General features: G+C 41.6%; 1 protein-coding gene across 1 annotated transcript in view; it reads left to right on the forward strand.

Annotated features, from left to right (window-relative positions):
• Window positions 1-27,831, forward strand: part of KAT2B (lysine acetyltransferase 2B) — a 101,550-nt gene that overhangs the window by 52,650 nt on the left and 21,069 nt on the right. Inside the window, exons 4-10 of the mRNA XM_061193708.1 lie at window positions 1,186-1,278; window positions 2,560-2,741; window positions 10,275-10,466; window positions 16,547-16,653; window positions 21,551-21,676; window positions 23,910-24,046; window positions 26,491-26,699. Coding sequence (XP_061049691.1) covers window positions 1,186-1,278; window positions 2,560-2,741; window positions 10,275-10,466; window positions 16,547-16,653; window positions 21,551-21,676; window positions 23,910-24,046; window positions 26,491-26,699 — 1,046 coding nt within the window. The remainder of the gene's footprint in view (window positions 1-1,185; window positions 1,279-2,559; window positions 2,742-10,274; window positions 10,467-16,546; window positions 16,654-21,550; window positions 21,677-23,909; window positions 24,047-26,490; window positions 26,700-27,831) is intronic.

Raw genomic sequence — 27,831 nt, forward strand, 5'->3', positions numbered from 1 at the left:
TCTTGTTGCGGAGCACAAGCTCCAGACGCGCAGGCTCAGTAGTTGTGGCTCACGGGCCCAGTCGCTCCGCGGCATGTGGGATCTTCCCAGACCAGGGCTCGAACCCGTTTCCCCTGCATTGGCAGGCAGACTCTCAACCACTGCGCCACCAGGGAAGCCCTTATGTATTACTTTTAATCCACATCTTGGTTGATTAAATATCTTAGGGAAAAAAATAACATCAGAGTTTAAACGGGGCTTCTAACCTCCAACTGATGTAGCCTCAACGGTACTGAGCCCTTCACCTCCCTCCAAGGCTGACCTCCTACCTCACCTTCCTGCAAATGCTTTTCCGTCCTCTTGTTGTGTTTCATGTTTGTCCTCCCTTCCAGACTCAGTTTATACCCTTCCTCTTCTGTGACATCTTCCCTCGGTAAGGCAGAGCTCTTCTGAGCTCTCATCCTCTGGGCTTTATACTGCACTTACTGCCTTTGCAACTTATTTGGAATTTCTCTTCTGCCAACCTTTTTTTTTTTTTCCTTTTGTATGTGGGAAGACAGCATGGTATGGCCTGGCCCAGCTCCATTATGTGGCCTCTTTTTTTTTTTAATGTTTTGTAATACTTTAATGATATTATTAGTATTAAGCAAGACAACATTATTAATATTATTTAGAAATATTGTTAAGACCTAAATTCTGATAAAAAGAGGAAGAGTTGACACATTAAGTAAATTAAAATTAAAAAAAATTATAAAGACCATAAATAAAGCTAAAAGGCAAACAACAGAATGGGAGAAAATATTTGTAATCTTTTTTTTTTTTTTAATTGGGGTATAGTTGTTTTACAATGTTGTGTTAGTTTCCACTGTACAGCGAAGTGAAGTAGAGTTCCCTGGGCTATATAGCAAGTTCTCATTAGTAATCTGATTTATACATATTAGTGTATATATGTTAATCCCAATCTCCCAATTCATTCCATCCCCCTTTTCCCCCCTTGGTGTCCATAAGTTTGTTCTCTACATCTGTGTCTCTATTTCTGCCTTGCAAACCAGTTCATCTGTACCATATTTCTAGATTAATGTGGCCTTTTTTTCCCAGCAAGATTGTAAGCTTTGAGACTCCACAGTGTCTGTGTGTGTGTCTGTGTGTGTGTGTGTGTGTGTGTGTGAGACACTGACTGATTTTTTTTAAATGATTTCCTTACAGCTCTTGAGAAAGTCTATTTTACAAAGAGGAAAACCTGTGGTTGAAGGCTCTTTGGAGAAGAAACCCCCATTTGAGAAACCTAGCATTGAACAGGTAAAGAGATACAAGAGAAGCCCCTTTTTTATTGCTTTAAGGCTGAACAAACATTCTCATTTTCATCCTCATTGCTGGCTTAGAGATGTTCAAGTCTGTAGGAACTGTCTTGGGCCCTTTGGATCAGAAGTGAATACTTAATGTAATATATGATCTAGCTTGTGTCTCTTAGGGTTGCTGAATGCTCAGAATTCACTGTGTGTTTGGGAAAGAAAAAAATTAAGTAGACCATGTAGTTCGTCAGAACACATGAAATGGGCTTTTTCTTGGTGTTGATGTTTTAAAATTAAGTCTTTGTCCCTCTGTTTGCACTGTTGAAAAGTCTGTTGAGGCGAGGGAATTCAGGAGCAATGTGAAAAAAACATGGTAAGTCAAGTAAAAAGCACAGAAAAGAAATGAGATTTTGTTTCCAGAAATTGGCTTCCTGGTACATTATGATTCCTGCAAAGAAGCCGAGATTTACTTGGGGAATCTGTTGATATGTATAGACCTTTTCTATTAGGTGTTGTCAGGATCTCTCATCAGTATCAATTTTTTGGCCCATCATTGTTCGCCTAAGTAAATCTCAGAGACTCTGGACTGAATTTCTTGATGAGAATAATTACAGAAGACATGATATCAGAAACAAATAAATGTATTTTATCAGTCAGTTTTTCATAGAAAAAACGTCTTCAATCCCTACGAAATAAGAATTCATTGTTCCTTTATTTGAAATTAAATTAGATGGGAGTGTTCTGAAGAAAGATTAAATTAATCCACAAATCCACAGATTATTTTAAAAGGCCATAATTCTGAATAAGAATTTTCTTTTGGTAGGTTTACTAAAACCGAAAGAGTGATAGTAAAAGTTCAAATTCTAGTGGTTTAGTTCAAAAATTAAAATTTTATGAATGTAAAAACATTGTATTTATCCAAGAATCTCATTATATGTGAGCTACTGTGTTGACAGTACAGCAAGAGTTATGCTGCAAAGTAGCCATATTTTATTGTTTATGGGGTTTTGACTTTTCTGGTCCGCCATTTTGAATTTTTCTTTAGCACGTCACGATTGCAGCAGGCATAGAATTGCAACTCACAGCCTCTGTGTCTCGTCACTTTTCATAGACTGTGATCTGAGGCATGATTCCTTCTGGGCATTCCTGTTTTCTAACAGGGAAAAGGAAGAGCTTTTTGTGAATAGAGAAATGTCTTTTCTTTTGCTAATGACCACCAACGGGGCTGACTTTGTGAGTGTTCAGGACTGCACAGCTGCATGAATAAATTGCCTTTCCTCCTTTTAAGGGTGTGAATAACTTTGTACAGTACAAATTTAGTCACCTGCCATCCAAAGAAAGGCAAACAATAGTTGAGTTGGCAAAAATGTTCCTGAACCGCATCAACTATTGGCATCTGGAGGCTCCATCTCAACGAAGACTGCGATCTCCCAACGATGATATTTCTGGATACAAGGAGAACTATACAAGGTAAGCAGATGGCCGGTTCTTCTTCTTTGGCCCATAAAGTACATTGCAGACATAACATTGCTGCTTGCAGAGGCAAGCAGAGGGTTGCCCAGTTATCACGGGACTCCATCAGTTAGAGAGAACGTCTAATTTAACTCCCCAGATTCCTACTCTTCATTAATAGCATGATGTTTTGGAGGGTGAGGGATCCAAATCATCCAGACCTGAACTATTTAATACGATAGTTGACAGCCACATGTGGCCACTGAGCCCTTGAAGTGTGGCTGGCATGAATGGAGATTTCTAAGATTGTACAAAAAAAAAAAAAAAAAAGAATGTCAAGTATTTCATTAATAGTTTTTTATATATATATTTTTTTAAAATAAATTTATTTATTTATTTATTTATTTTTGGCTGTGTTTTGTCTCTTCGTTTCTGTGCGAGGGCTTTCTCTAGTTGCGGCCAGCGGGGGCCACTCTTCATCGCGGTGCGCGGGCCTCTCACTATCGCGGCCTCTCTTGTTGCGGAGCACAGGCTCCAGACGTGCAGGCTCAGTAATTGTGGCTCACGGGCCTAGTTGCTCCGCAGTATGTGGGACCTTCCCAGACCAGGGCTCGAACCCGTGTCCCCTGAATTGGCAGGCAGATTCTCAACCACTGCGCCACCAGGGAAGCCCCAGTTTTTTATATTGATTACGTGTTGAAATGGTAATATTTTGGAAATATTGAATTAAATAAAATATATTAAAGTTAATTTCACCTGTTTCTTTTTACTTTTTTAATGTGACTTACTGGGAAATTTAAACGTGTGGCTTACATTTACATGTGTGGCTTGCGTGGTATTTCTATCGAGCACTGCTGATCTAGATAATTATACTATGACTCTGTAATTGTTATATAGAGACATCATTAAAAAAAAAAAGCAATGACCGTGAATATAATAGCGTTAAAATTTTTTTTTAAAGAAGGAAAGATCACCATAGTCCCAGCAGCATGGTATAAATAGTATCATTATACATATTGTCTTACAGTCATTCCCTTTAAATAGATATTTTACATTTGTTAGAAGGAAAGAAAATACAAAATTTGCATCCTTTTTTTCCCCCATTCAGACGTTTTACTGGTTGTCTTATAGTCTGTTGAATTGATGTACTGTAATTTACCTAATCATGTCCCTATTGGTGGACATCAAACATATTCTTGGATTACACATCCAAGAATTACACATTTTTCTAAAGTGGGAATTTATTTTTATTACTTATGACTTGCAGAATAATAGAATTGACTTAAGAGTCATAAACATGGGCCCTACAAAATAGAATGACTTACATTTATTTTTATTTAAGTAAGACAGGGACTTGTTATTATCCATTCTGTTCACCTTTTTTATAACTTTTCCCATTTATATTTTATAGGCACATCAAGCTTGCTTCAGGGTTTTTCCCCCGCCCCCCCGATTTAAAATAAGCAGTGTTTTTCGACAGCTTGTAAAGACCACTTGTATCCAGGTTACTTTCTGTAACAGCGGATGACAAAGAGGAATGGGTGTAGTTGAAGATAAGCTTTTCTCTCTGATCACTGACCTGATTTCATGAGTAAAACCCCCTTTCCCTCTTTTCTCCCCTTTTACAATATATACAATTTGAGTTGTAAAGTATTTTATCTTAATAATTGTAAAGATTTACAGATTTCTTCAAAATCAACTCTTTAAATTATGTCTTCATTTTCACACCTTCATTTCAGAGTTTTATATTAACAATAGTTCCTATAGTATTGTTACTCTTGTTTATAATGAGTTGAGATAATAGAACTCTCTGTGTCTTTTAATTCCATCTGTGAACGATTGACAAAGCTAAATATTTGTCAAAGCCAAATCCCTGAAAATATTTGCCTCTCTTTTTGTCGTTTTTTTTGTCTGTCTTTGTTTTTTCCTTTGGTCGTGCCAGCTTGTGGGATCTTAGTTCCCTGAACAGGGATTGAACCCGTGACCCCTGCAGTGGCAGCACGGAGTCCTAACCACTGGACCGCCAGGGAATTCCCAATATTTGCCGCCCTTAAGAGAGGAAAACTTGTTTCATCAAGAAGGAGAATTAATTGTGAAGCAGCACGGGAGTTAACGCTGTATTTTAGAAAACAGAATAAAAATACTATGTAGCACTTGGGAATTACCAAGAAATGGGCGGCACTTATGAATACTCAAGGAGTCGTAAAAAATAGAAGTCAAGTTCTGGAATGAGCGATGGGTTTGAACCATGGCTCCATCCCTCCCCAGTTGTGTGTGTGTGTTAGAGGTCTCAGCTCGCCTCCTGGACCTTCTGTTTCTTCCTCTGCCGGGTCCCATGGCTGTTGTGTGTCCCCTGAAGTGGCCCGTGCATGGCGTCTGGCGCACAGCACAGGCGCTGGGAAGATGCTAGTCATGCTTTCCCCCCAACGCACGCCCTCCAAAACTCAGTCACTGCCAGCGCGCGACTCTTCAGCTGGAGTGTGTGCAGTGGGATGAGAAGGTAGCGATTTGAGGGTCACTTTAGAAAGGGCACCGAGAGACAGCCTCAGGGTCCTGGCTGGCCCCGCCTCCTCGCCCCAGCCGAGGGCGGAAGGGTGGAGTCGGACGTGGGGAAGGGAAGCGGCGAGGGCCTCGAGTGAGCCTGTCCTGCAACCTGCCGATTTCTAGGCGGGACGGAGATCAGGAGCCTCTGTGAATAATAAGGGAATGAAGGTAGATGTGCCTCCCAACCCCCCCCTCCCCCCCCACCCCCCGCCCGGGCTTCCCCCCCCACCGGCGTGTTGAGGAAGAAAGGGAAGCAGAGAGGAACAACCTGTGAACATTATCAGAAGCGAGACTTGTTTCGACCACGTGGGGATTTTAAAAAAACCACACGCCGCCGCGGCATGGTGTCTCCCTGATACCATCTTCTCCAAAATAGGTCCTGTTACAGCTGCAGGCACCAGGTGACGTGTCAGTGAACCTCAGGAGCTGGACTGCTGGTTCAGCATGTAATTGACAGCAGTTGTAGCCATTAGGACTGAGGGGCGGAAAACTCGTGGAGTGCACATCAGCATGAAGATGGGGAGAAACGGGATTCTCCGTGGAAGAGCATAGACTCAGAAAACGATTATGTTCCTCACAAAGCTAACCTGTGAGGATCTAGCCAATAAAAAATTAAATGCAGACTGAACAGCAGAGCTGCTTAAATTACTTATCCTCTCTGTTCTGACTTAAGGAAAAACGTAAATATTTTATATGTTAAAAATATCTGGTATGTTAATGTTAATATACTTAACCTTAATAATTTATATAAGTATATATTAAATATACCTTTATATGTCCCCCAGAAATCACTGTGGTGTTGGAAAAAAATCTGGACAAATATTTTGAAATTCCCTGAATTCCATGATGGTGTGCTAATATAATTTCACGAGGAAATAACTGGAAAATAAAGTGTCAAAGGAATACAACTTCTTACAATACATCTGACCAACAGAATATGCTACAGGAAAGTGGCAAATAATTAGCCTTAGATTCTCGGTTGTGCAGACCTTCTCAAAATTAGAGGTCATGCCTATATTGGGGAGATGCTTTGTAAGAATACTGAGCAAGTTAGATATAACTAAATTGATTTTGGTGAAACAGTTGTATGTAACTACTGCTGTATGAGGTATAGCCTGTCACCATGCTTCCTGGGCATTCATAATTAGGTGTGTAAATCTAGGGCAGTATTTATCATAGAGCGTGGAAAGAACAGTGGATTGGTGCTCGGGAGACCTAGCTTCTTGTCTGGTCTCCAAAAGGAACTAGCCTTTTAGTTTGGGAGAAGTGGGAGAGGTCACTTCATTCCTGAAAACCTTAGGATTTTCAGTCCAGCAAGTAAGTAGGATGACATGGTCTTCTGCAGTCAAGTTCTCCAATTCTATTCACGTTTTAAAGAAAGCAAGGTGGTTGCAAATCACAATGCCGTTAAGAAGTCAGAGACAGTTGTTTGAACAATCAGTCGATTGCAGGCCCATGCCGTCACCGTTAGGCATACAAAGATCCCTGAGCTGTCCTTTCACTTCTTTGGAGAAGACCTGAAACCAGTCGTTTAGGTATAATCTTTTCCTCCAGGTTAGTCTTTGGGGAGCGTATGAGCAGTGACAAGGCACACATTCATTCCGGTTTCCTTCTTTCTGTCTCACCACACACCTGGACTGTGTCAGTTACTAGAGCAGTCCCCGAAACACCACACGCTGACTCATCTCCTGTCTTTTCATACTGTGCCCTTACAGATTCATAAAATAAGATTAGTCTTACAAGTAAAAACAAAACTAAACTACAAAGTGTAAACTGAGGTGTATAAGAATGATTCTCAGAGGAAATGAATGGCAACCTATTATTTGAAAATTTTTACTAGATAATAATCTATGCTGCCTTCCTCTACTCTGGGGAGAGTGAATGACCTATTAAGCACTTTGGGACAACATTTTATGATTTTATGATAATATTTATAGCCTATCATTGCCATAGCAGAAAGAGCATCTGTCTTTAAGTAGGGTCTCCGACATCTGTGACCCCTATAGATGGAAATGCTCTTTTAGACACAAAATCAGCACTGCCAAATACAATATAATATGATCCACAAAAGTAAGCGGCATATGTGATTTAACATTTCCTAGTAGCTACATTTAAAAAAATAAACACAGGACATTAATTTTAGTAATGTTTTATTCACCTAATATATAAAAATATTATCACTTCACCATGGAATCAATATGAACAATTATTAATGATGTATTTTACTTTTGTATTTTTGGTACTAAGTCTTCCAAATCCAGTGTGTGTTTTATACTTACGGCACATTTAAATTCATTCGCTAAATTTTAAGTGGTTAAAGATAAATGGGGTTCTACCAAAACAGTAAAGTTTTGTTTAATAGAAAAATATTTCACAGCGTTTCCATTTGAAAGTAAATTTTATTTATTTTATTTTTATTTTTTCCTTTATGTATTTTAAAATTTCAATATAGTTGATTTACAATGGTGTGTTAGTTTCAGGTGTACAGCAGAGTGATTCAGATCTATTGATATATATAAATCTATTCTTTTTCAGATTCTTTTCCATTATGGTTTATCATAGGCTAGTTCCCTGTGCTCTACAGTAGGCCCTTGTTGGTTGAAAGTAAATGTTAAATTGATTAAAATTAAGTAACATTAAAAATTAAGCTCGTTGGGACTTCCCTGGTAGTGCAGTGGTTAATAATCCGCCTGCCAATGCAGGGGACACGGGTTTGAGCCCTGGTCTGGGAAGACCCCACATGCCGCGGAGCAACTAAGCCCGTGTGTCACAACTACTGAGCCTGCGCTCTAGAGCCCACGAGCCACAACTACTGAGCCCGTGTGCCACAACTACTGAAGCCCGCGTGCCTAGATCCCGTGCTCCACAACAAGAGAAGCCACCACAATGAGAAGGCCGCACACCGCAACGAAGAGTAGCCCCCTCTGGCTGCAACTAGAGAAAGCCCGCGCGCAGCAACGAAGACCCAACACAGCCAAAAATTAAATAAATAAATAAATAAATTTATTAAAAAAAAAAATTAAGCTCTTCAAGAAAACAAACGTATGGTTACCAAAGGGGAAAGGAGTGGGAGGGATAAATTAGGAGTTTGGGATTAACATATACACACTACTATATATAAAATAGATAAGTAACAAAGTCCTACTGTATAGCACAGGGACCTATGTTCAATATTTTCTAATAACCTATAAGGGAAAAGAATCTGAAAAAGACTTATATATTCACATGTATGTGTATACACATATATGTGTATATATAAAACTGAATCACTTTGCTGTACATCTGAAACTAATATAACATTGTAACCCAACTGTACTTCAATAAAAAAAAAAAGAAAAAAAAAATTAAGCTCTTCATTTGTACGAGTGCTGAGTAGTTACACGTGGCTGGTGGCTGTCAGCACAGGTATACAACAATCTTATCATCATAGAGGCTTTATTGGACAGTACTGGTCTAAATCCTTAAATCCTTATATATCTTCCATTGCAGCAGATTGGACATACTTTTAATATTATTAACATTTACAAACAGTCTTATGATAGCCTAAGTCTCATGAAATTGAACTGATGATTATGGTTTGTGATTACATTTGTAGTTTCATAATTAGTTCCCTGGGAGCTGGCCTCCCTTCAACTCCAAATATTTTAACTTCATTTAGTGGCCACAGGCTAACTTCCCGCAAAGATTGGCTTCGAAGGTGATGAATTTCTATATGAAGTGCCTTATGAATTACAAAATCAATGCACCTCCTAGCTTTTTCTGCTCCCAAGGTCACTGTTTCCGACTTGACAAGATACAGTGCAGCCCTTAAGATGCCCATCTGGGTGTTGCGTCATAAAATGACATTTGGGTGTGAATTACTAGGACAGAAAAGTTGAGAGGAGAATAGAAATAGTAGCAGGGTTTTAAGGTTAATTTTGAATCTAGGTGGATGAACTAACACTGATGAAAGGTTTCTTCCCCAAAGATGAAACAGTCCCACCCCATACACAGGAGAACTAAGAAGTAATACTGAATAAGATAAAAAATAAGTCAAGAAGCATGAGTAAGTGATTATTGTTCCACTCTTTATTGAGGGGCTGACAGTTCATTGGGGCGTCCTTCAGCAGTTTGGGCGCTTTGGAGCACGGCCCCCCATCTTAAACGAGATCAGGAAGGCACACAGGGAGGAAAGGGTTTTATTTGGGGAAAGCAGTCCTGTCCTGGAAGCGGATGTTTGGATCTGCTACCAAGGAGCGGGAGCTGGGCAATGAAGCCTTGACCCTTGACCCTGGTCTCTGCTGCCCTCTGGGCCCCACTGTGTGCCCATGTTGCTGGGAATTTCAGGGCTTGCATCTCCGGGAGACCCTGGAGAAGGTGGGTCCATTGTGGATGGACGCTCATTTTCTAGCTTCTCTTGGCTGAACGAGCTTTCTCAATCATATGCTGTACATAGCCTGTGTGCCCCAGAAATGTGACCAGGTTTCAGGAAAGCCCTGGTTTCCCTCTGGGCCCCGGGAGCTCCTCCAGCCCTGTGCAACGCTGAAATGCATTTTTGACTTTGAGTCTGAGTCATTGAAAACGTCCCTAAGCCACAGATGGTGGAAGCTCATTACTTCCTGCGTTTTGACTGAGTTTTGAACAGTCTTGAAGATCTTTATCTTCCCACCAAAGCTGTGGAGGTATGTGAATGCTACGTAGGCATTTTAAAGAAGCCTTAAATTTTACTTAGAGGATTAGATGGGGATTCTTCTGCAAAAGGGGCTTCCTCGGTTTCCCCTTTAATTCCTCCTCCTATTTAAAGGATGCTGCAGAATGGAATGATTCTAGTAGAATTGGACCCAAGTGGCTATGGCAGGGTGAGCTAACCTAATTCCCACGTTTTACTAGCTGGTGGTGATACTTCTGCTGGTCACTGCAGACCTGGTTTCTCCTGCTGAGGTTGATGATACAGAGTAGTCATCCTTGGGTGTTCCATATGGTCTGGGGCTTAAGGGATACTGATGGCGTGCTCTCCTCTGGTTGCAGGTGGCTGTGTTACTGCAACGTGCCCCAGTTCTGTGACAGTCTGCCTCGGTACGAGACCGCCCAGGTGTTCGGGAGAACCTTGCTCCGCTCTGTCTTCACCGTGATGAGACGACAGCTCCTGGAACAGGCGAGGCAGGAAAAAGACAAACTGCCACTCGAGAAACGGACTCTAATCCTCACCCATTTCCCAAAGTAAGGGAGTGCTCTTGTGGGTCTTTGTTTGACGCAAGGGCTTGAGACTGATGGATACACAGCAAAGCCTGCCTCAGTGACATGATCAGGAGGGGTAGGAAAGCGGGCCCCCATCCTTCTCAGCTCCCTCTGGGAGCCTCCATGGGTACTTTCCAGCCCATCTGAGATGAGTTTGACTCTGTGCGACTGCTGCCTCAGCCTCGCCTCATCCCACCTGAGTCTCATGGGGTGGGGGTGGGGGGATGCTTTGTTTTGTATATTCAGCTGCCAGGATGCTAGTGGGGGGTGAGAAAGGTGGTGCAGAAGCAATTTCCATCTTCCGAGAAGTGGTGCAGGAGAAGTCACGTGGCTGTTTCTTCCGTCCCACGTCTCCAGCCATTTCCTTTTTTAAATTTTTTGGCCCACCATGTGGCATGTGGGATGTTAGTTCCCCGACCAGGGATTGAACCCGCGCCCCTTGCATTGGAAGCACGGAGTCTTAACCACTGGACCTCCAGGGAAGTCCCACTCAGCCCTTGCTAAGATTGGCGGATCAGTCCCGTCTCAGCTAGAGTGAACTAGACCCCAAGAGCGGGGCCGGCCGGGAATAGAGAGGCCTCCTGCAGAATGATCTTTGTGCCTCTGTACTCAGTTTCTTGTAGAATGTGCATGCTCTTGTGCACCTTGCTTCTCGCACCTGCCAGAACTCCAACATGTGAATAATCATTTAAATATTTTTCAAATACATGAAACGTGTCAAAGGGATAGGAAGTTGCAGTGCCACACCATTGGCCTTGGAAATGAATTTTCAGTGCGAAGAACCCAAAATTTAAGCTAAGAGGCTGGGTGCCGGTGAGAGGCTGGGGGCACAGGTGATGACTTGTCACGGAGAAGTGACAGCAAGATAGGAAGGAGGTAGTTCATTCTGCCTGGAGTAGCACTGGTTTGTGGGGGTGGAAGGTATCATTTGAAAAGGCATTCTAGGTCTGATAGAGTTCTGCCAGGGAGAACTGCGAGATAGCAGAGTTTCAGAGAGGAGCCATTATAGTCTTTGAGCAAAGACTGATGAAATCCTGTTTTGTCTGAGAAACTGGATTTTTATTATTGTTACTATTTCTGGTTTACCCAATTTGTATCTCAGGAAAGATGATTTAATTTTTAAAAATAAGTGAGGCCCAAAACAACACCAAAAATGGTTTTCTGATGAAAATGGACTGAACAGTTTTTTTTTTTTTTTTGCAGTTTAACACGAATCTCAAACGTTAGGTAGAGGATAATTCTAATGAGCTTTAGCTGAACGTCCAATATTTGCACATAAGTCCTAGCCACCTGATTTTCAGTATTTCCTGAAGGCAACCAGCACACGAGACTGAGGCAGGACATGGACCCTTTGGTATCCTCCAGGGAGGAAGGTTCAGAAGCACTTAAACTGCAGTTTGAATGTTGCCCCTCAATGGGTAATGAACTCTGGGCAAGCTCATGTATTTCAGTGGCTGCCTTTTAACTGTTTTAAGCTTCTTTCCATGGAGAGTAAAGCAGTTTTCTTATTTCTCTATTACATTTGCCACATAAGTAGCATTTCATGTGTTCAGATTATAGTTGTCATTCTGTCTCTAAGCCAAGGGACAAAGAGGACCCCTCTCCCCTCCCCCCCTCACACCTTTTGTGGTGCTTAAAGAGAAATTTTAATTACCTTGCATAGTAGCAATTTTTTTTTCCCATAGCAAACTCATTTTGCTTCTTGCAGATATTTGCTAATTATAGTGTTTTGTTCATTCAGCCCATAGTTCTGGCATGCTTATGCTGTTCAGCTGAAAAATCAATGTTGCTTTCTTCTCATCTCTGTTACTAATGGTAGGGTAAAACTACCACCCACTTATCCTTTTAAATCCCTTTTCATTGAATCTGACAACATTTGAGGCTGTTAGGGATTTATACCTGCAGATTTGGCGGCAGAATCTCATATTGAAGCCGGAGGTGCCATTTGGATCTTGGGCACCAGCTCAAGGCGAGGGCTGCAGACTGCTTCTCACACCTGGTGAGGTCGCCATGATTCTCAGATGCATCTTCAGAGCTTACATCCTTATCTTCCTGCTCTTCATATGTTGCCCTTTCTTCTGCTTGGCTTTAACGTGTGCCTTTCCCCCACGCCACCTCCATCCACCTATTTACACGGTTGTTTTTAAAAACTTTAGTATGTGCATTTCATTCTAAAAGTGATAAATGGACATGTTGATGAAAATTTGATTCACAGGGAACAAAGAAGCAAAAGACCACTATAACCCTACCACTGTGATATACTTTTTGTGCTTTTAGATATTTCAATATTTTCTCCATGTATAGAACCTATGATTCTATACTAAGAGAAAACATCTTTCTTCCCGTCCCCCCAAATAACTCAAAATACAAAAACAATCTTTTTAGTTTTCTGGAAATAAATTCAAAAAAGTTGAGAAGCGTTTACTCATAAAAAGCTGATGAAATTTGGGCCAAAAACAGCAAAAATCTATGGCATTCTTGAATGGACATAACCCCTTCAAACACCCTAAAACCCAGAGCAGCAGGTGTGGTGGAGGTAGCAGGATTGGGAATGCCCGTGAAAACCACGGTTTTAAGCTGAGGAAGCTGACTTGATTGGTAGCAACATGCTAAATACCAACACCCAGGGAAGATTTCAATAAAAAGAGCAAACTCTGTAAGAAATGAATGGGGAAATAGCAGAGTTCTGCTAGCCTAAAGCTACAGTCCAGGAGAGAGAAATTCCTCAGATTAAGTCCAAGTAAATTATTCAAAAAAAAAATCCCCAACAATACAACAAACTTCAGGGGAAAAAAAATCAGAATCCAAATTTGCTAAGATATATTTTGTAAAATGCACAGTTTTTAACAAAAGATTATATGATGTACAAAGAAAAAAGGAAGTAATACCTATACTTGGAAATTGAAACAGTCTAAAGAAACTGTCTCCGAGTGGGCCCAGCTGTTAAATTTAGCAATGATTTTAAAGCAGATCCAATAAATATAATCAGATTATACTGAAAGATGCTATATTCAAAGAACTAGATGAGAACATGACAAGGCCTCAACCAATAGTGGATTGTGATAAAGAATCAATTTATTGTGTTCTTTTATTCTACATACAATTTTGTATCCTCTGTATATAAAACAAGCGTTTTCTCATAGCATTAGATGAGCCTGTTCTTTATTTTATTGAAATAACTAAATATATGTATATATATATTATATAACACACACATGATTATTTTCCTAAATTATTAATGGCATTCTTCTTTGGTGAGTCTCTTTAGGGCTTTGTGAAGTGTTCCCATTATATAATTACTGATAAAGAAGGAGCCTGGAAAAGGAAAGGAAATTTACTTCTGTGATAAAGGGCAGTTGGGGAAATCTTGAGGGCTGTGTGAGGTGAAGGCAGGGTCTGCTTAGCAAAAGGGGGAAATGCATCAAGAACCTTCCCTCTTGTCAGCAAGGTCAGAATGTGATCTTAGTAAGGATTTTTACCTCCTGTTGCTGTCAGTCTTTCTGTGTTAGATAAGAAGCATACTGAAGTGTTTTAAAGCATAAGTTAATGGTGGCTTGCTTGGCAAAAGGCAACTCATGTCGTTACTGTAAACCATGAATTACACAACTGAGCGCAGGTAGATGTTCACGCAAATGGTACCTTATTCTTAAATCTTCTGAGTATGAGCAACAAGTCAGAAGACACTCAGGACCTTTCCCCACCTGCCTTCACATCCAAAAACCCAACCTCTACCACCCCGAGACCTTCTAAAGTGTTGCCGGATTTGATTAATGAGAAGACTAGTGGCACTTTGAGTAATTGTGATGATGATGATGATGTGAATGTAGGTCCTTGATCAGTTATCCATACTTGGTATGTTTCTCAGTTCAAGTTTTAAGGTAACTTGACACCTTTATAAAGGTAACGTAACACATGGACTATACATTATCATAGCTTTAGGGGTGGGGGCAGGTCCCCCAAAGCAAATCTATTTATAATTATAAAGACTATAAGTAGTCTTACGTATGTTTTGTTGCCAAATGGATTAGGGAAAATACTTTTTTTAAGGGCTTTTGGATTTCAAAATTTCAGAGGCAGGATAGTAGACGTATATAGTAGCTAACCTTTATTACATCATTGCAGTGTAAACTTCTTGAGGGCAAGACGAGGTTGTGTTCCCTCTGTCCTCCAGCACCTGGCACAGCACCTGGCATGTGGTGGGCGTTCAGTGTTTGTTGAGTGAATGAATGAGCACTTCCTAAGGGGTCAGCACCATTTGAAGCATGACATTAGTGTACTCCTCACTACCACCTTCTGCAGGAGTTACTGTTGATATTTCCATTTTATGAAAGTGGAACCAAGGAAGAGGAAAGTTAAGAACTTGTTCCAAGGTCACACAAATAATAAGTGGTGAGCTTGGTAATTGGATTTTAGAACCCAAGCTCTTAGCCATTATTCTATACCCCTCCATGAGAATTAATGTGCCTTAAGAAGAGGCTTTCAGGAAGACATTCCAGTACCAGAAGTATAGATTTGTGTTGGTATTTTAAACATAGTTCTTCTATTTTGGGGCACATAAGAACTGTCCAAGGTACTTATCAAAAATCAGTTGCCCAGACCATTCTCCCAGACTCCGATTCAGTAAGCGTAGGTGGGGTTTGGGTATCTATACTCCTACCAAGGTATTCGGGTGATTTCTTTGGGCCCCCAGAACTTGAGATCCGTTTGTTTATAACACGACAGGAAATATAACATAGTAATTAATCACACGTTCTGATCTTGGCCCTGCAATTTACTGGTTGTGGGACTTTGTACCAGTTATTGAGCCTCTCTGTGCCCTAAGTTTTTCCATCTGTAAAATGGGTACAATAATGGATCCTATCTCATAGGGTTGTTAGGAAGATCAAATGAGTTAATATACACCAACTACTTAGAGCAGTGTCTATCCTATAGTAAGAGCTATGTATGTGTGTGATAAATAAAAATAAAATACGTAACTCACTGGGTTGATGTGAAGATTCAATAAGAAGTTCTTACCCAGAGAAAACCATAATTCAAAAAGACACATGCACCCCAATGTTCATAGCAGCACTGTTTACAATAGCCAGGACATGGAAGCAACCTAAATGTCCATCAACAGAGGAATAGATAAACAAGATGTGGTACATATATCCAATGGAATATTACTCAGCCATAAAAAGGAACGAAATTGGGTCATTTGTAGAGTCATGGATGGACCTACAGACTGTCATACTGAGTGAAGTAAGTCAGAAAGAGAAAAACAAATACTGTATATTAACGCATATATGTGGAATCTAGAAAAATGGTATAGATGATCTTATTTGCAAGGCAGAAATAGAGACACAGAAGTAGAGAACAAATGTATGGATACCAAGGGGGAAAAGGGGGGCTGCTGGGAGGAATTGGGAGATTGGGATTGACACATATACACTATTGATACTATGTCTAAAATAGGTAACTAATGAGAACATACTGTGTAGCGCAGGGAACTCTACTTAATGCACTGTGGTGACCTAAATGGGAAGGAAATCCAAAAAAGAGGGGATATATGTATATGTATAGCTGATTCATTTTGCTGTACAGTAGAAACTAACATAACATTGTAAAGCAACTATACTCCGATAAAGGTTAATTTAAAAAAAAAAAAGGAAGTTCTTAGGACAGTGCAGGCACATGGCAAGGATTCCGTAAATACTATAGCGGCTTTTGTGATGGAAATGACGGTGACAGTGACCAATCCGTGGAGGGCTGGAATCTGGTTCTGAGATTCCCTGAGGGAGACTGGGTGGAATGCATTTCCACTCATGTAATGCTCTGTGTAGTCTAGCTCGTATCCATCTATGCAGAGCCCAAAGAGAATACATCTGTAGAAATGCATTCTGTTATTAGAATATACCAGGGCTGCCCAACTAAATCATCACTTGAGTCATAACTGACTAGCATATTTCTAAATTGAAGATAGGATGCTGGTGTTCATGTGATTGCCATGGGTGGTCGGGGCTTTTGTCCCTCTAGTAATGCATTAGTTTTGATCTCATGCTTGCCTTTACTCTTGTGCCTAGGTTTCTGTCTATGTTAGAAGAAGAAGTTTATAGTCAAAACTCTCCCATCTGGGATCAGGATTTTCTCTCAGCTTCTTCCAGAACCAGCCAGCTAGGAATCCAAACAGGTAAAAAATAATTTTTTTTTTTTTGTATAAATCAGAAAACAACCAGGAAGTGTTTGTTGCAGTTCACTCTGCATTTATTTGTGTTTTTCATCAAGAATTGAAGACTAGCACCAGCCAAAAAAAGTAAAAGCTCTGGCAAATCTTGCATCTACATCTCTGTTGGTGAGGAGAGCAGGTGCAAACCAAACAGTCAAAATAACAACAGCTGCTGCTCCTGCTATGGGAGTTTGCTCAGCCCGCGCCTCACAGCTGTACAGGAGGTTTAAACCCAGGCGGCTCAGGTCTGCAGTCAATGCTGGCTCTTTTTGAAGACACTTACAGTCTTGGTCAATGGCCACATGTGCCCAGGAATCATGTCTCCGACTGGTTTCTGAATCTGTGGGGTCTGGTTTGGGCATCAAGCTGCTCTCATGGATAATGGTAGGATGGTGAGTCTCAGGACGTGAAGTGGGGTCAGGGCGTCAGCCGGCATTGCCTCGGGTCAGCCAGCGGCCTCAGCGAGCATTTTGTGAGGAAGGAAGATGTGTAACTTCTGGAGTCACACTGACCCTAGAAAGAGGGTCTGAATTTCTGCCTTGGATGCTCGGAAAATTTGGAGAAGTTTGTCAAGAGATGCCAAAGCAGTAATTTGTTTGTGGCCTTGGGGAAAGATAGAATGCAGAATTTTGATGTCGAGTTTTTAGTAGATCTAGTTCAATGTGTAACATGGGGGCTCTTAAGTATTGCCTCCAGCAAAGGGTAATTTTATTCTCGCCATTCCCCCACCCCGCAATTTTTTAAATTGAATACGTACAGTGAAAGGCAACCTTTTTAGTATGTGGTTCTGTGAATTTTGGCAAACACACATAGTTAGTTGTGTAACTACCACTACCATCAGAATATAGAAAAAAAAAATATAGGACAACTGTATCACCCCAGAAAATTCCCTTGTACCCCTTTTGTAGTCCTTTCGGTGCTCTAACCCCCAGCCTCGGCGACCACCGATTTGTTTTTTGTTCCTGTAGTTTTGCCTTTTCTAGAATGCCATATGAGTGGAATCATAGCTTTCTGACTCTGGCTTCTTTCACTCAGCATACTGCATTTGAGAAGGTGATTAAAACTTTTTTTTTTCATCTAGAGCCCAAGTTTGGATGCATATAATTAAATCCTTCCAAGCAGTGTACTTAGGGAATGAGGTATTTTGGTTTGGATCAAACCATCTTTGTTTGGCTTCTTGTTACCAGAAACATCTTTTGTGCTGTTTTTTCCTTAGGTCATAGAATATAATTTCATGTTTCTCTGGTTCAAAGCCTGTAGCGCTCTGGGGCTCTTCTGTGCATGGACAGAACTCCAGACCTGAGTGTCAGCATTTCCTGGACGTGCTCTGTGTAGCACCTGGGCATGTGTTCTGTATTTCTCTCTCTGTCCCCATGTTGTTCACTTTGTCTCTGTCTTTATCTTACCTAACTTTCAAATGGCATCTCTCCCACAAATCCTTTCCTAATTCTCCCCACGCCTTCTAGTAAGGGCTGGATCTCCTTTCTTCCAAATGTTCATGGAACCTTGATAATATCCTATCACCGGTTCTTTAACTTGGCTGAACCGTGGCATCACCCATGTGATTTAAAATACTACTGATTTCGAATAGTGTTATTTATTTGTGGTATGATTAATTATAGAACTTTATTAATTTGGGATGCTCTCAAGGAAGGAAAGAAAATTTATATTAAAAATTTAGAAAAAATTTTTAAAAAGTTTAGAAACCACCTAAATTTATAGCCTGACTCTTAGTGACTCAGTAAAATATGCCATTTAGAGGTTCTTATTTCAATAAATAGTTAAGAATTGCTTCTATCAGTTTTTGCCAGTAGATGCTTCTGTATGTTTGAAAATAATTTCCTTCTTTCCCACAATTATCTCCTGATTTTCTACAATATTTATGGCACTGGTTTAGATACTGAGAATAGCTATAAATAAAACAAAATGATTTATTTTAAGTAAAAAAAAAAAATACTACTGATTTCTGAGGCCCCTCCCAAGAGGGTGTGATGTAATTGGCCAAAGGCATGGCCTGGACGTGGCCAAGGACGTGGCCTGGACATCGAGACTTTAAAAGCTCCTCAGGTGACCTGATGTACAGCAGTCTGAGTCACAAAGCACTCACCTCATGCTTCCCTCGCCCCCTTTTCTCTGTACGTCTCTGTCTCCTGTGAGTGTGACTCCTGCATGGTCAGAGACCCAGTTTTGCCACCAGAATAGCTGATACTTCCAGTAAGTGCTTGCCCTGAGGTTTGCTTCCTGTCTTTAAGCCTTAGCACAAACTATGAGAAGTTGGTGTGATTATCCCCTTTATGTGGATGAGAAATGAGAGCTCAGAGAGGAGCAACCAGTTGCCCAAAAGCAGAGCTCGTGAGTGATGGGACTGAGCTTCACACTGGGTCTAATTCCTGTCTCTTGCACTGTGTTAAGAGCCAGAGCTCTAACCGCTGCTCTGCACGGCCCGAGTGTGCTTTGCAAATGTGCAGGCAAGCACATGTGGAAGGAATGAGTGAAGAACATGGGCCGGGAACACCAGAGCTATTTGGCAGGGTCAACTTAGTTCTTTTCTGGAGGGACTTCTGGAGAGGATTCCTCTCTGGGTGAAGACTTCCCTTGACCCTCACCTGCTCAAGATGCCTCCCAGTCTGTCCCACTTCCATTGTGTTGTCTGTCATCACACAAGATGGAGAAGGCGGGTCGTCTCTGACCCTCTGGGAATTTCAGATTCATCTCTGTGTCTCAGGTTGTCACCCAGTTCAGCTAGATTGTCAGTATTACCTGCCGCCGTCGGAAGCAGGCTGTCTTCTGTTCTGCAGTAATTGCAGTGTGTTCTCTGGGGGAAAAGACAAGTGTAATCACCTACTTAATTGGCATGTCTGCACATCTATGCAACTGTGATAAATGACATTCATAATGATGGCTCTGAACTTTCGCAAGGTACTCAGATGTCTTCTGAATCACCAGAGCTTCCCCTTTGTGTGGAATCGCTCCAGTGTACTTAGAAATTCAGAAGGCTTGTTTGCTGGGAGGAAAGCCATACAGCCTGGTGCTTTAGTATATTCTGATCCCCCGTTTTTTTCTTTTTTTTTCTGGGGGAGGTGTGGTTTCCTCACCTATGTTTTATTTATTTTTATTTAAAAAAATTTTTTATTGTAATGACCTATATGGGAAAAGGATCTAAAAAAGAGTGGGTATATGTAGATGTATAACTGATTCACTTTGCTGTACACCTGAAACTAACACAACGTTGTAAATCAGTATATCCTGATTCTTTACATACCAGTTGCTGTTCAGTTAGGAGTGCTATGGGTCCATGTCTCTCCGTGGCTCGGTTTACTTACTCCATCACTCTCTTGGCTGCGGGGAAAGTCCCCCGTAGTAGACCACACTGTGGCTGCCTTGACACCAAGATGAATGTGCTCTCTGGGCATCTGTCTGCACTGGGAATGCCCGTGTCCCTCATCAGTCTCGCCTCATCAGCTACGGATCAGCAACACAGTAGCAAACAACATCCTGCTTCCTATGATGGCTTTTTTGAAAAAAGGCAAAACAAAAAGGTTTTGTTTGGAAATACTCTCGAACTTACAGAAAAGTTACGAGACTAGGACAAAGCAGTCCTGTGTGCTGTATGTTCTTTGTTAAATTGTTAACATTTGCCATACTTGCTTCATCATTTCTCCTGTTTCTCTGTCTCTGTCTCGCTCCATATATATGTGTGCATATATGTATGTTTTTTGTCTTCTAAACTATTTGAAAGTTACAAACGTCATGCCCCTTTACTGACTTCAGTGGCTATCTCCTAAGAGCAAGGACGTTTTCTTATTTAACCACAGTATAGTTATCAAAGTAAGGGATTTTAACCTTGATGCAGTATTATTATCTAATCTATGTGCTATTTTCCATTTTGCCCCTCATCTCAGTGATGTGGTTTATAGCAATTTTTGTGTCACATCGGGAGGCACGTAACGTTGGCCTCTCCCATTGTTGCTGGTGTGCAGTTTGATCACTGGCTTAGGGTGGGGTTTATGAGGTTTCTCCACTGCAGTGTTACCATTTCTCCTTTTGTAATAAATAAAAAAGTACTTTTGTGGGGAGATACTTTGAGACTATCCTGTCTTTATTAAAATTATATTCATTGGAACTTCCCTGGTGGTGCAGTGGTTAAGAATCCGCCTGCCAATGCAGGGGACACGGGTTCAAGCCCTGGTCTGGGAAGATGCCACATGCCGCGGAACAACTAAGCTCATGCACCACAACTACTGAGCCTGTGCTCTAGAGCCTGCGAGCCACAACTACTGAGCCCACGTGCCACAACTACTGAAGCCTGCGCACCTAGAGCCCGTGCTCCACAACAAGAGAAGCTACTGCAATGAGAAGCCCGCGCACCGCAACGAAGAGTAGCCCCCACTTGCCACAACTAGAGAAAGCCTGCGCGCAGCAACGAAGACCCAGCGCAGCCAAAAATAAATAAAAACAAATATAAAAAAAAAATTATATTCACAAGGTTTAGACTGTACAGATGATTCTTCCCTGAATCAATTATTATATACTGGCTGCTTCCCCCAGCCCCTGCCAACTTCCATCATTCCCTTCTTATTTGTTGGCATTCTCCTGTACGAAGAGTTTCACCTTCTCCCCACTTATTTGTTTATGCATTTATTATTTTATCAATTTGGACTCGGATATCTTTATTCTATCCAGCGGGTTATAATCCATCCCTGTCTTTCTTACCATGCCCACATTGGCCCCATAGTTTTTATTTTAAAGATGACTTCTTTGGGGGTGATAGGCAGGAATGGGATGGTGTCATGTGCACTTGGTTCCTTATTGCCTAAGAAAGAAGTCATTTAATACCTTCTTTTCCTTTTCCTGGGGGCAGTTATCAATCCACCTCCTGTGGCCGGGACAGTTACCTTCAATTCAAACTCAGCTTCCCTTGAGCAACAGAATGGAGGGAGCAACAGTCCTTCCTGTAAAGGCGCTTCTGGGCTTGAGGCAAACCCAGGTAAGCTCTTTGAGGGCATCATAGAGGACTGCAATTTGCCCTAGAAGCTCTATTATCTGAGGCGTGCCAAAGGTAGACTTTAAACAGATTGTACATGTCCAGGATCTCAATGGTTGGAACTCACTTTGAGCTGTATTGGTTAATTATTACTGTGTAACAAACCCACTCAAAATGCAGAGTCTTAAAACTGTAATCTTTTATTATCATAGCTCACTCATCCTGTGTGTTGCCTGGGAGGTGGCTAATCCCGGCTAGTCTCCTTCAGGCTGGGCTTGCGTATTGCTCATCCTCCTTCTAGGACCATTGGGTTTCTTCTCCTTCCCTTGGGGCAGAATATGTCCTTATTATGATGACAGAAGCACCAGAAAGCAAGAAGAAGTACACTTACTTGAAGCCTAAACTCGGAACTGGTACCCCATCACACCTGCCTCATTTTGTCATCTAAAGCTAGTCACATGGTCAAACTCAGAGTAAAGGGGTGGGGAAATGTACCCTACTCCTTTTATAGGAAGAACTGCAAAATCACATAGCAGAGCGTGGATACAGGAGGGGAAAGAATTTGGCCTTGAATGTAATCTGCCATGTGGGCAAAAACATCTCTTAATCCTAAAGGCATTTCACAGTTACAGAATGTTTTGAAGGTTGCATTTCTGTCTGCAGGCTTGACCTCAGACAAATCTTGGGCATGACCCAAGTGTGACATTAAAGAAATGACATAAAAGGGGGAGAGAAGAGGATTTTGTATGAAGTACTAAGCATTTAGCATTGGTGCCACCATTGTCTCTCCCACTTCCAAGGGAGACATCACTAATTAATCTGGAAACTCTTTGCGAGTGAGCTTGGATGCAGCCTAAGATGCTTTCTTATCACATCACTATTAGCAATCTATCAAGTTTGGGGCATATTGGGTATAAGCCTCAGCTCCAAAATAAATAGTTCACAATGTTCATCTTGGGGAATCGTGGAATTTGAAGGCTTCTTGGTCAAATGACTGAAAATATTCTCACTCACCTCCAATCACAACAACTAAAAAGTTATAAAAACAAGAACTCAACCAAAACTGTTTAGTAAGTAACATATAATATTTGGAGAAGCATCTTGTATGGATGAGATACTTGACATTGCTCTGCTACTTTTTAGCTAAAGTTGATGGGAATGCTATATGCAACGTGCTTTAGTGGGATTCGCACCTGAGGAATAAATTAGATTTGAACATCTAAAAATTAAAGAAGTTTTAATTGTGAAAATAAATGCATTGTGACAGAAAGAAAAAAAAGAAAGAAAGAAAAACCAAACATAATAGTAGAAGGGACAGAAAGCCACCATGTAATCTAAGGAAGAAGGTGGGAGAGAGTTCTCCTTGCCTTTGCCCGGCCTTCCCCAGCATGTGACATATTGAGAGTATACCTACTTCAAAGGCCAGTGGCCCTGCTCGCTTTGTGAGGCATCATTTTAAGGCAAAAAAGCATTGTGAGAGATAGTGAGGGTCATTTCGTGATGAAAAAATTAAATTCACCAGGAAAATAAAACAGTTCATGAGTATATTTCAAATATATAGACATATGTACATGACATGCATACGACCACATATATCTATATACATACATACATGCAAACATATATGAAAGAGGGAGAATTAACAGAACTGCAAGGAGAAATAATCACTTCAAACCAACCAACAGTTGAAGTCTGGAAGAAACATCTCTGATTCATTCATAGATCAAGCAGACAAAACTGTCAGTAAGGATAGAAGCCCTGCAAACACGATCAACAAGATTAATCTAATATGTGTAGAGAGCACTCAAAATCGGAAAAATACACATTCTTTCCAAGAAGATGCTTAATTTACAAATAATTGGTCAAGTCTTAGTCCATAGAGCAAGTTTCGAAGAATTTTGACCTTTGGTATCATATGGACCATGTTCTCTGACCACAAAGTGATAACTAGACTCACCCCTTAATACGCAAGTGAAGAGACACATGCCTTAATAACTCACATATCAAGTTAAAAAATTATCATGGAAAATAGAAACTATTTAGAATAGATCTACAGTTGACAGTTACTGTGAAACCTCCTCCCTTCTCTCTCCCGCCTTCCACTGCGCCCCTCCCCCGGTACACGGAGGGTTGACGTCCACACCTGTCAGTGTTATTAGAAAATAAGTTGGATTAGTTGGCATGTGCTTTGTGGTTAAAATAACCCATCGTTTACCCTTTTATTTTGATCATCAAGGAGAAAAGAGGAAAATGAATGACTCTCATGTTTTGGAGGAGGCCAAGAAACCCCGAGTGATGGGCGATATTCCACTGGAATTAATCCACGAGGTCATGTCCACCATCACGGACCCTGCAGCGATGCTCGGGCCAGAGGTCAGCAGGGTGAACCTAGGCAGCCAGCTGGTGGACCCTTTCTGCTCTCCGGGCCACTCCAGCTGCTGGGAATGGGGATGGTATTGCCGAGAGAGAGCATGTCATGCTACCCTGGTTTGCATTTTGCCTGGTGGTCAGGGTCGGAAAGGTGAGAAAAGCTGATGGAGAGCTGATTCCCCTTGATGACTGTCACATCACGGGGAAACATAATCTCACGCAGTTGAAGGCATTTCTCCTCCTTCAACTTTTTATCTTGAAAAATTTAAACCCTCAGAAATGTTGCAAAAAACTCCGTGATAAAGATCCAGAGACTCTTTATTTAGATTCACCAATTGTTAACATGCCTCATTTACTTTCCCTCTGTCTCGCTGTCTCTCCTGTGAAGCATTAGGAACCATTTCAGAATTCAATAGAGATGTCATAACACTTCACCCCTAACTATATTTGCATGTATCTCCTAAGACTGAGACTGTTCATTCACATTACCTCAATGCAGTTATCACCTGCAGCAAATTTAGCTAGGTTACAGTATTATCTAATGTATGGGTTGGCAGTCTACAGCCTGTGGGCCAAATCCAACCCACTTGCTGGTTTTATAAATAAAGTTTAATTGAAGTCTATTGTCTGTGTCTGCCTTGCACTACAAGAGCAGATCTGAATTATTAAGACAGGGGAAGTCTGACTGCAAAGCCTAAAATAGTTGTCCCCTGGCCCTTTATAGAAAAGTTTGCTTAGACAAAGTTATATTAGACCCTTGGCCTAATATACAGCCCATATCCAAATTTCCCGTATATCCAAATTCTGTCCATTATAACATTTGCTGCTGTTGTTGGAGGATCAGTCAGGGATCATGCACTGCATTTAGTTCTTATCTCTTCACCTCTTTTTTTTTTTTTTTTTTGGTCATGCTGTGTGGCTTCCGAGATCTTAGTTCCCTGACCAGGGATTGAACCTGTGCCCCCGGCAGTGGAAGCATGGAGTCCTAACCACTGGACCACCAGGGACTTCCCCTCTTCACCTCTTTAGTCTCCTTTATTCTAGAACAGTTCTCCAGCCCTCTTTTGGTCTTTTGTGGCAGCACTGTTGTTGAAGAGTCCCGGTCACTGGTTTTGCATAATGTCCCTCTACCTGGATTTGTCTGTTTACCCATGATTAGATTCGAGTAAAGCAATTCTGGTAAAAGTACTGCCGTCAGTCTCATTGTGTCCTATCCAGGGGCAAAGCAGTTTAAGACGTTTCTGACAGCTTCCAGAAAATGAAGAAATGGCTCGGAGATTATTTTGCAAAACATCTTTAAAATTTTTTTTAGTATGGCTCTGCTAGATCAAAGTACCCATTTTTAATTTGTCATGTTTCCTTAGAGGTTTATTTCATGGTAGTGAGGATAAGTCAGAGAACCAGAATGTTGTTAAGAGAGAGATCTTCTTATAAAATTGTTCTTTCCATTTCCTTCTAGATATCCAGTCCTGGGGACTTATGACTGTAGTACCTTTTGCGTACTTGTCTTTCGGGGATTTAGTAACTTCACGGATTAGTTTAGCTCAGTTTTTTTCAGCTATAAAATGTGGATGTAGTCACACATTTCAGGATGTGTTGGGTGGATTTAGTAGTGTCCTGGAGTTGACTTGTACTGGTGTGCGCAAGGCAACTGTTACATTTTCAGGAATTTTGTGTGCTGGTTGTTAAAATACGTTGGTAGCTTGAAACTGACCACAGTGGCATCCGGGCACCTGGGCACCGGCCATAGACCAGTGAAATGAGCACGTGCCGCCCATGGGCTTTTCTCCCTTGGGGAACTGATGGTTGAACACTGACCTGCACCCCACTGAGTGCTGGCACAAGGTTGTGCCACGAGCTGTGGTTGAGAGTGGTCAACGGAGACTCCTGTGCAAAGAAAACCGTCTTCCAAGAAGAGGTGCTGACAGTATAAATAAGACTGCCACTGTTGCGCCTGTACTGGGATCTGTCATCCCGAGGCTGCTATACTCAGCCAGATGGAGTTCCTAAAAACCAGGGACTGGCAAACTACAGCCCTCAGGCCAGATCCAGTCCGCCTTCCCCCCTTTTAAGTAAAGTTTTACTGGAATTCTCCACCCAGTCATTTATGTGTTGTCTGCGGCAGCTTGCACCCTACAACAGTGTTGGCGAGTTGCCACAGAGACCTCATGACTTGCAGATCTAAAATATGAGCTCCCTGGCCCTTTACAGAAAGTCTGGTGGCTCCTGATCTACACCAAATCTCCGTGTACACGTAGAATACTCTGGTCCCTCAAAATGCTCTACCTGCCTATTTTGTTTTCATAACTTGCGTGTGTTGGTTGGGACCCTGAAAATCCACAAATGTGCGTCTTATTAGAACACAGAAGAGAGGCATTGCTATGTCCTATCCCTCCTGTCTTAAGAGAAGAGCTCTGTGTAATGTTTTCCTGTCTCCTGCGTCCCAGACCAATTTTCTGTCAGCACACTCGGCCAGGGACGAAGCGGCAAGGATGGAGGAGCGCAGGGGTGTGATTGAATTTCACGTAGTGGGCAATTCCCTGAACCAGAAGCCCAACAAGAAGATACTGATTTGGCTGGTGGGGCTGCAGAATGTGTTTTCCCATCAGCTGCCCCGGATGCCAAAGGAGTACATCACACGGCTTGTCTTTGACCCGTAAGTTGTGCCCTGCTGTTCCTTCTCCCTTTTTTCCCTCTTCTTTCTCTCTTTCTTTTTTTTATTTTTTGGCCATGCCACATGGCACATGCGATCTTCGTTCCCTGACCAGGGATTGAACCTGTGCCCCTTGCAGTGGAAGCGCTGAGTCTGAACCGCTGGATCACCAGGGATCACCTGTCCCCTCTTTTCCCTTTTAAATGAAAGAGGAGCTACTCAGATAGTGAAAGTCAGCCGTAGTCACCCACCGAGTCCTGCGGCCTCTCGTCACACTGTGGATGCAGAGTGGCATCACGATAATTGCCATGGCTAAAGGCATTAAGATTAATTTTTCAACAGTTCGTCAATTTTTTGTTAATGAGGCTTTATATTTTAAGTTGCTGGTGACCATCCGGCTTCATTCCTTATAGCAATGAAGGAATATATAAACGCTAAGAAGGCGTCCCACTTTTTTCAGTCAAAATACTCTTGATTTTGGTATCTTAACTAGGTACCATTGTTGCCAGGGTCTGTAAGCCCTGAGAAGATTATTGGGGTATTAGGTTAACTTTGACAATCCATTACATTAAAAAAAAAAAAAAGCAAAAAACAAGAAAGTAAACTTCCCTACTTGAATGTATTTTAACACATGGAACCCAGTAGCCTACGTGCATTGTGATCCATGCATGTGACTATTCAGAGTGACGTTTTAGACAGCAGTCCTGATAGGATTCTGGAATGCAGGTTTTAGCAAATTGTACCTGTGGGTTTGGTTTTCTTTTCCATATTGTTTCCGTGCTATTTTTGAGTGAGACTAAACTCTTCAGAAACACATACCATGTTTGTCCCTGCCTTTGTGTTCTCCCTCTGGACTCCCACTGTGGATCTGTGGGCATCAGGGGTGGCCCTGTTCCAGCACCAGTCAGCACCTCCCCACATGCTCTGTTCTTTATTTGTAACCTCAGAGCCTTCTTAGGTGGCCAGCTTTTGTCCTCACGGAAGCCCTGGTGCCATCTCAGGCAGGCAAGCTTGCTCTAAGAAGTCCACAGTAAAGAATGGTCTGGCGAGATGGTGGCCAGATAGAGGATGTTTCCATGGAAAAATCAAGAAGAAACAACCCCCTGCTTTTCCTGGCTGGTTCATGAGGGACACC

The sequence above is a fragment of the Eubalaena glacialis genome, chromosome 6, assembly GCF_028564815.1.
Source record: "Eubalaena glacialis isolate mEubGla1 chromosome 6, mEubGla1.1.hap2.+ XY, whole genome shotgun sequence".
Lineage (NCBI taxonomy): Eukaryota > Metazoa > Chordata > Mammalia > Artiodactyla > Balaenidae > Eubalaena > Eubalaena glacialis.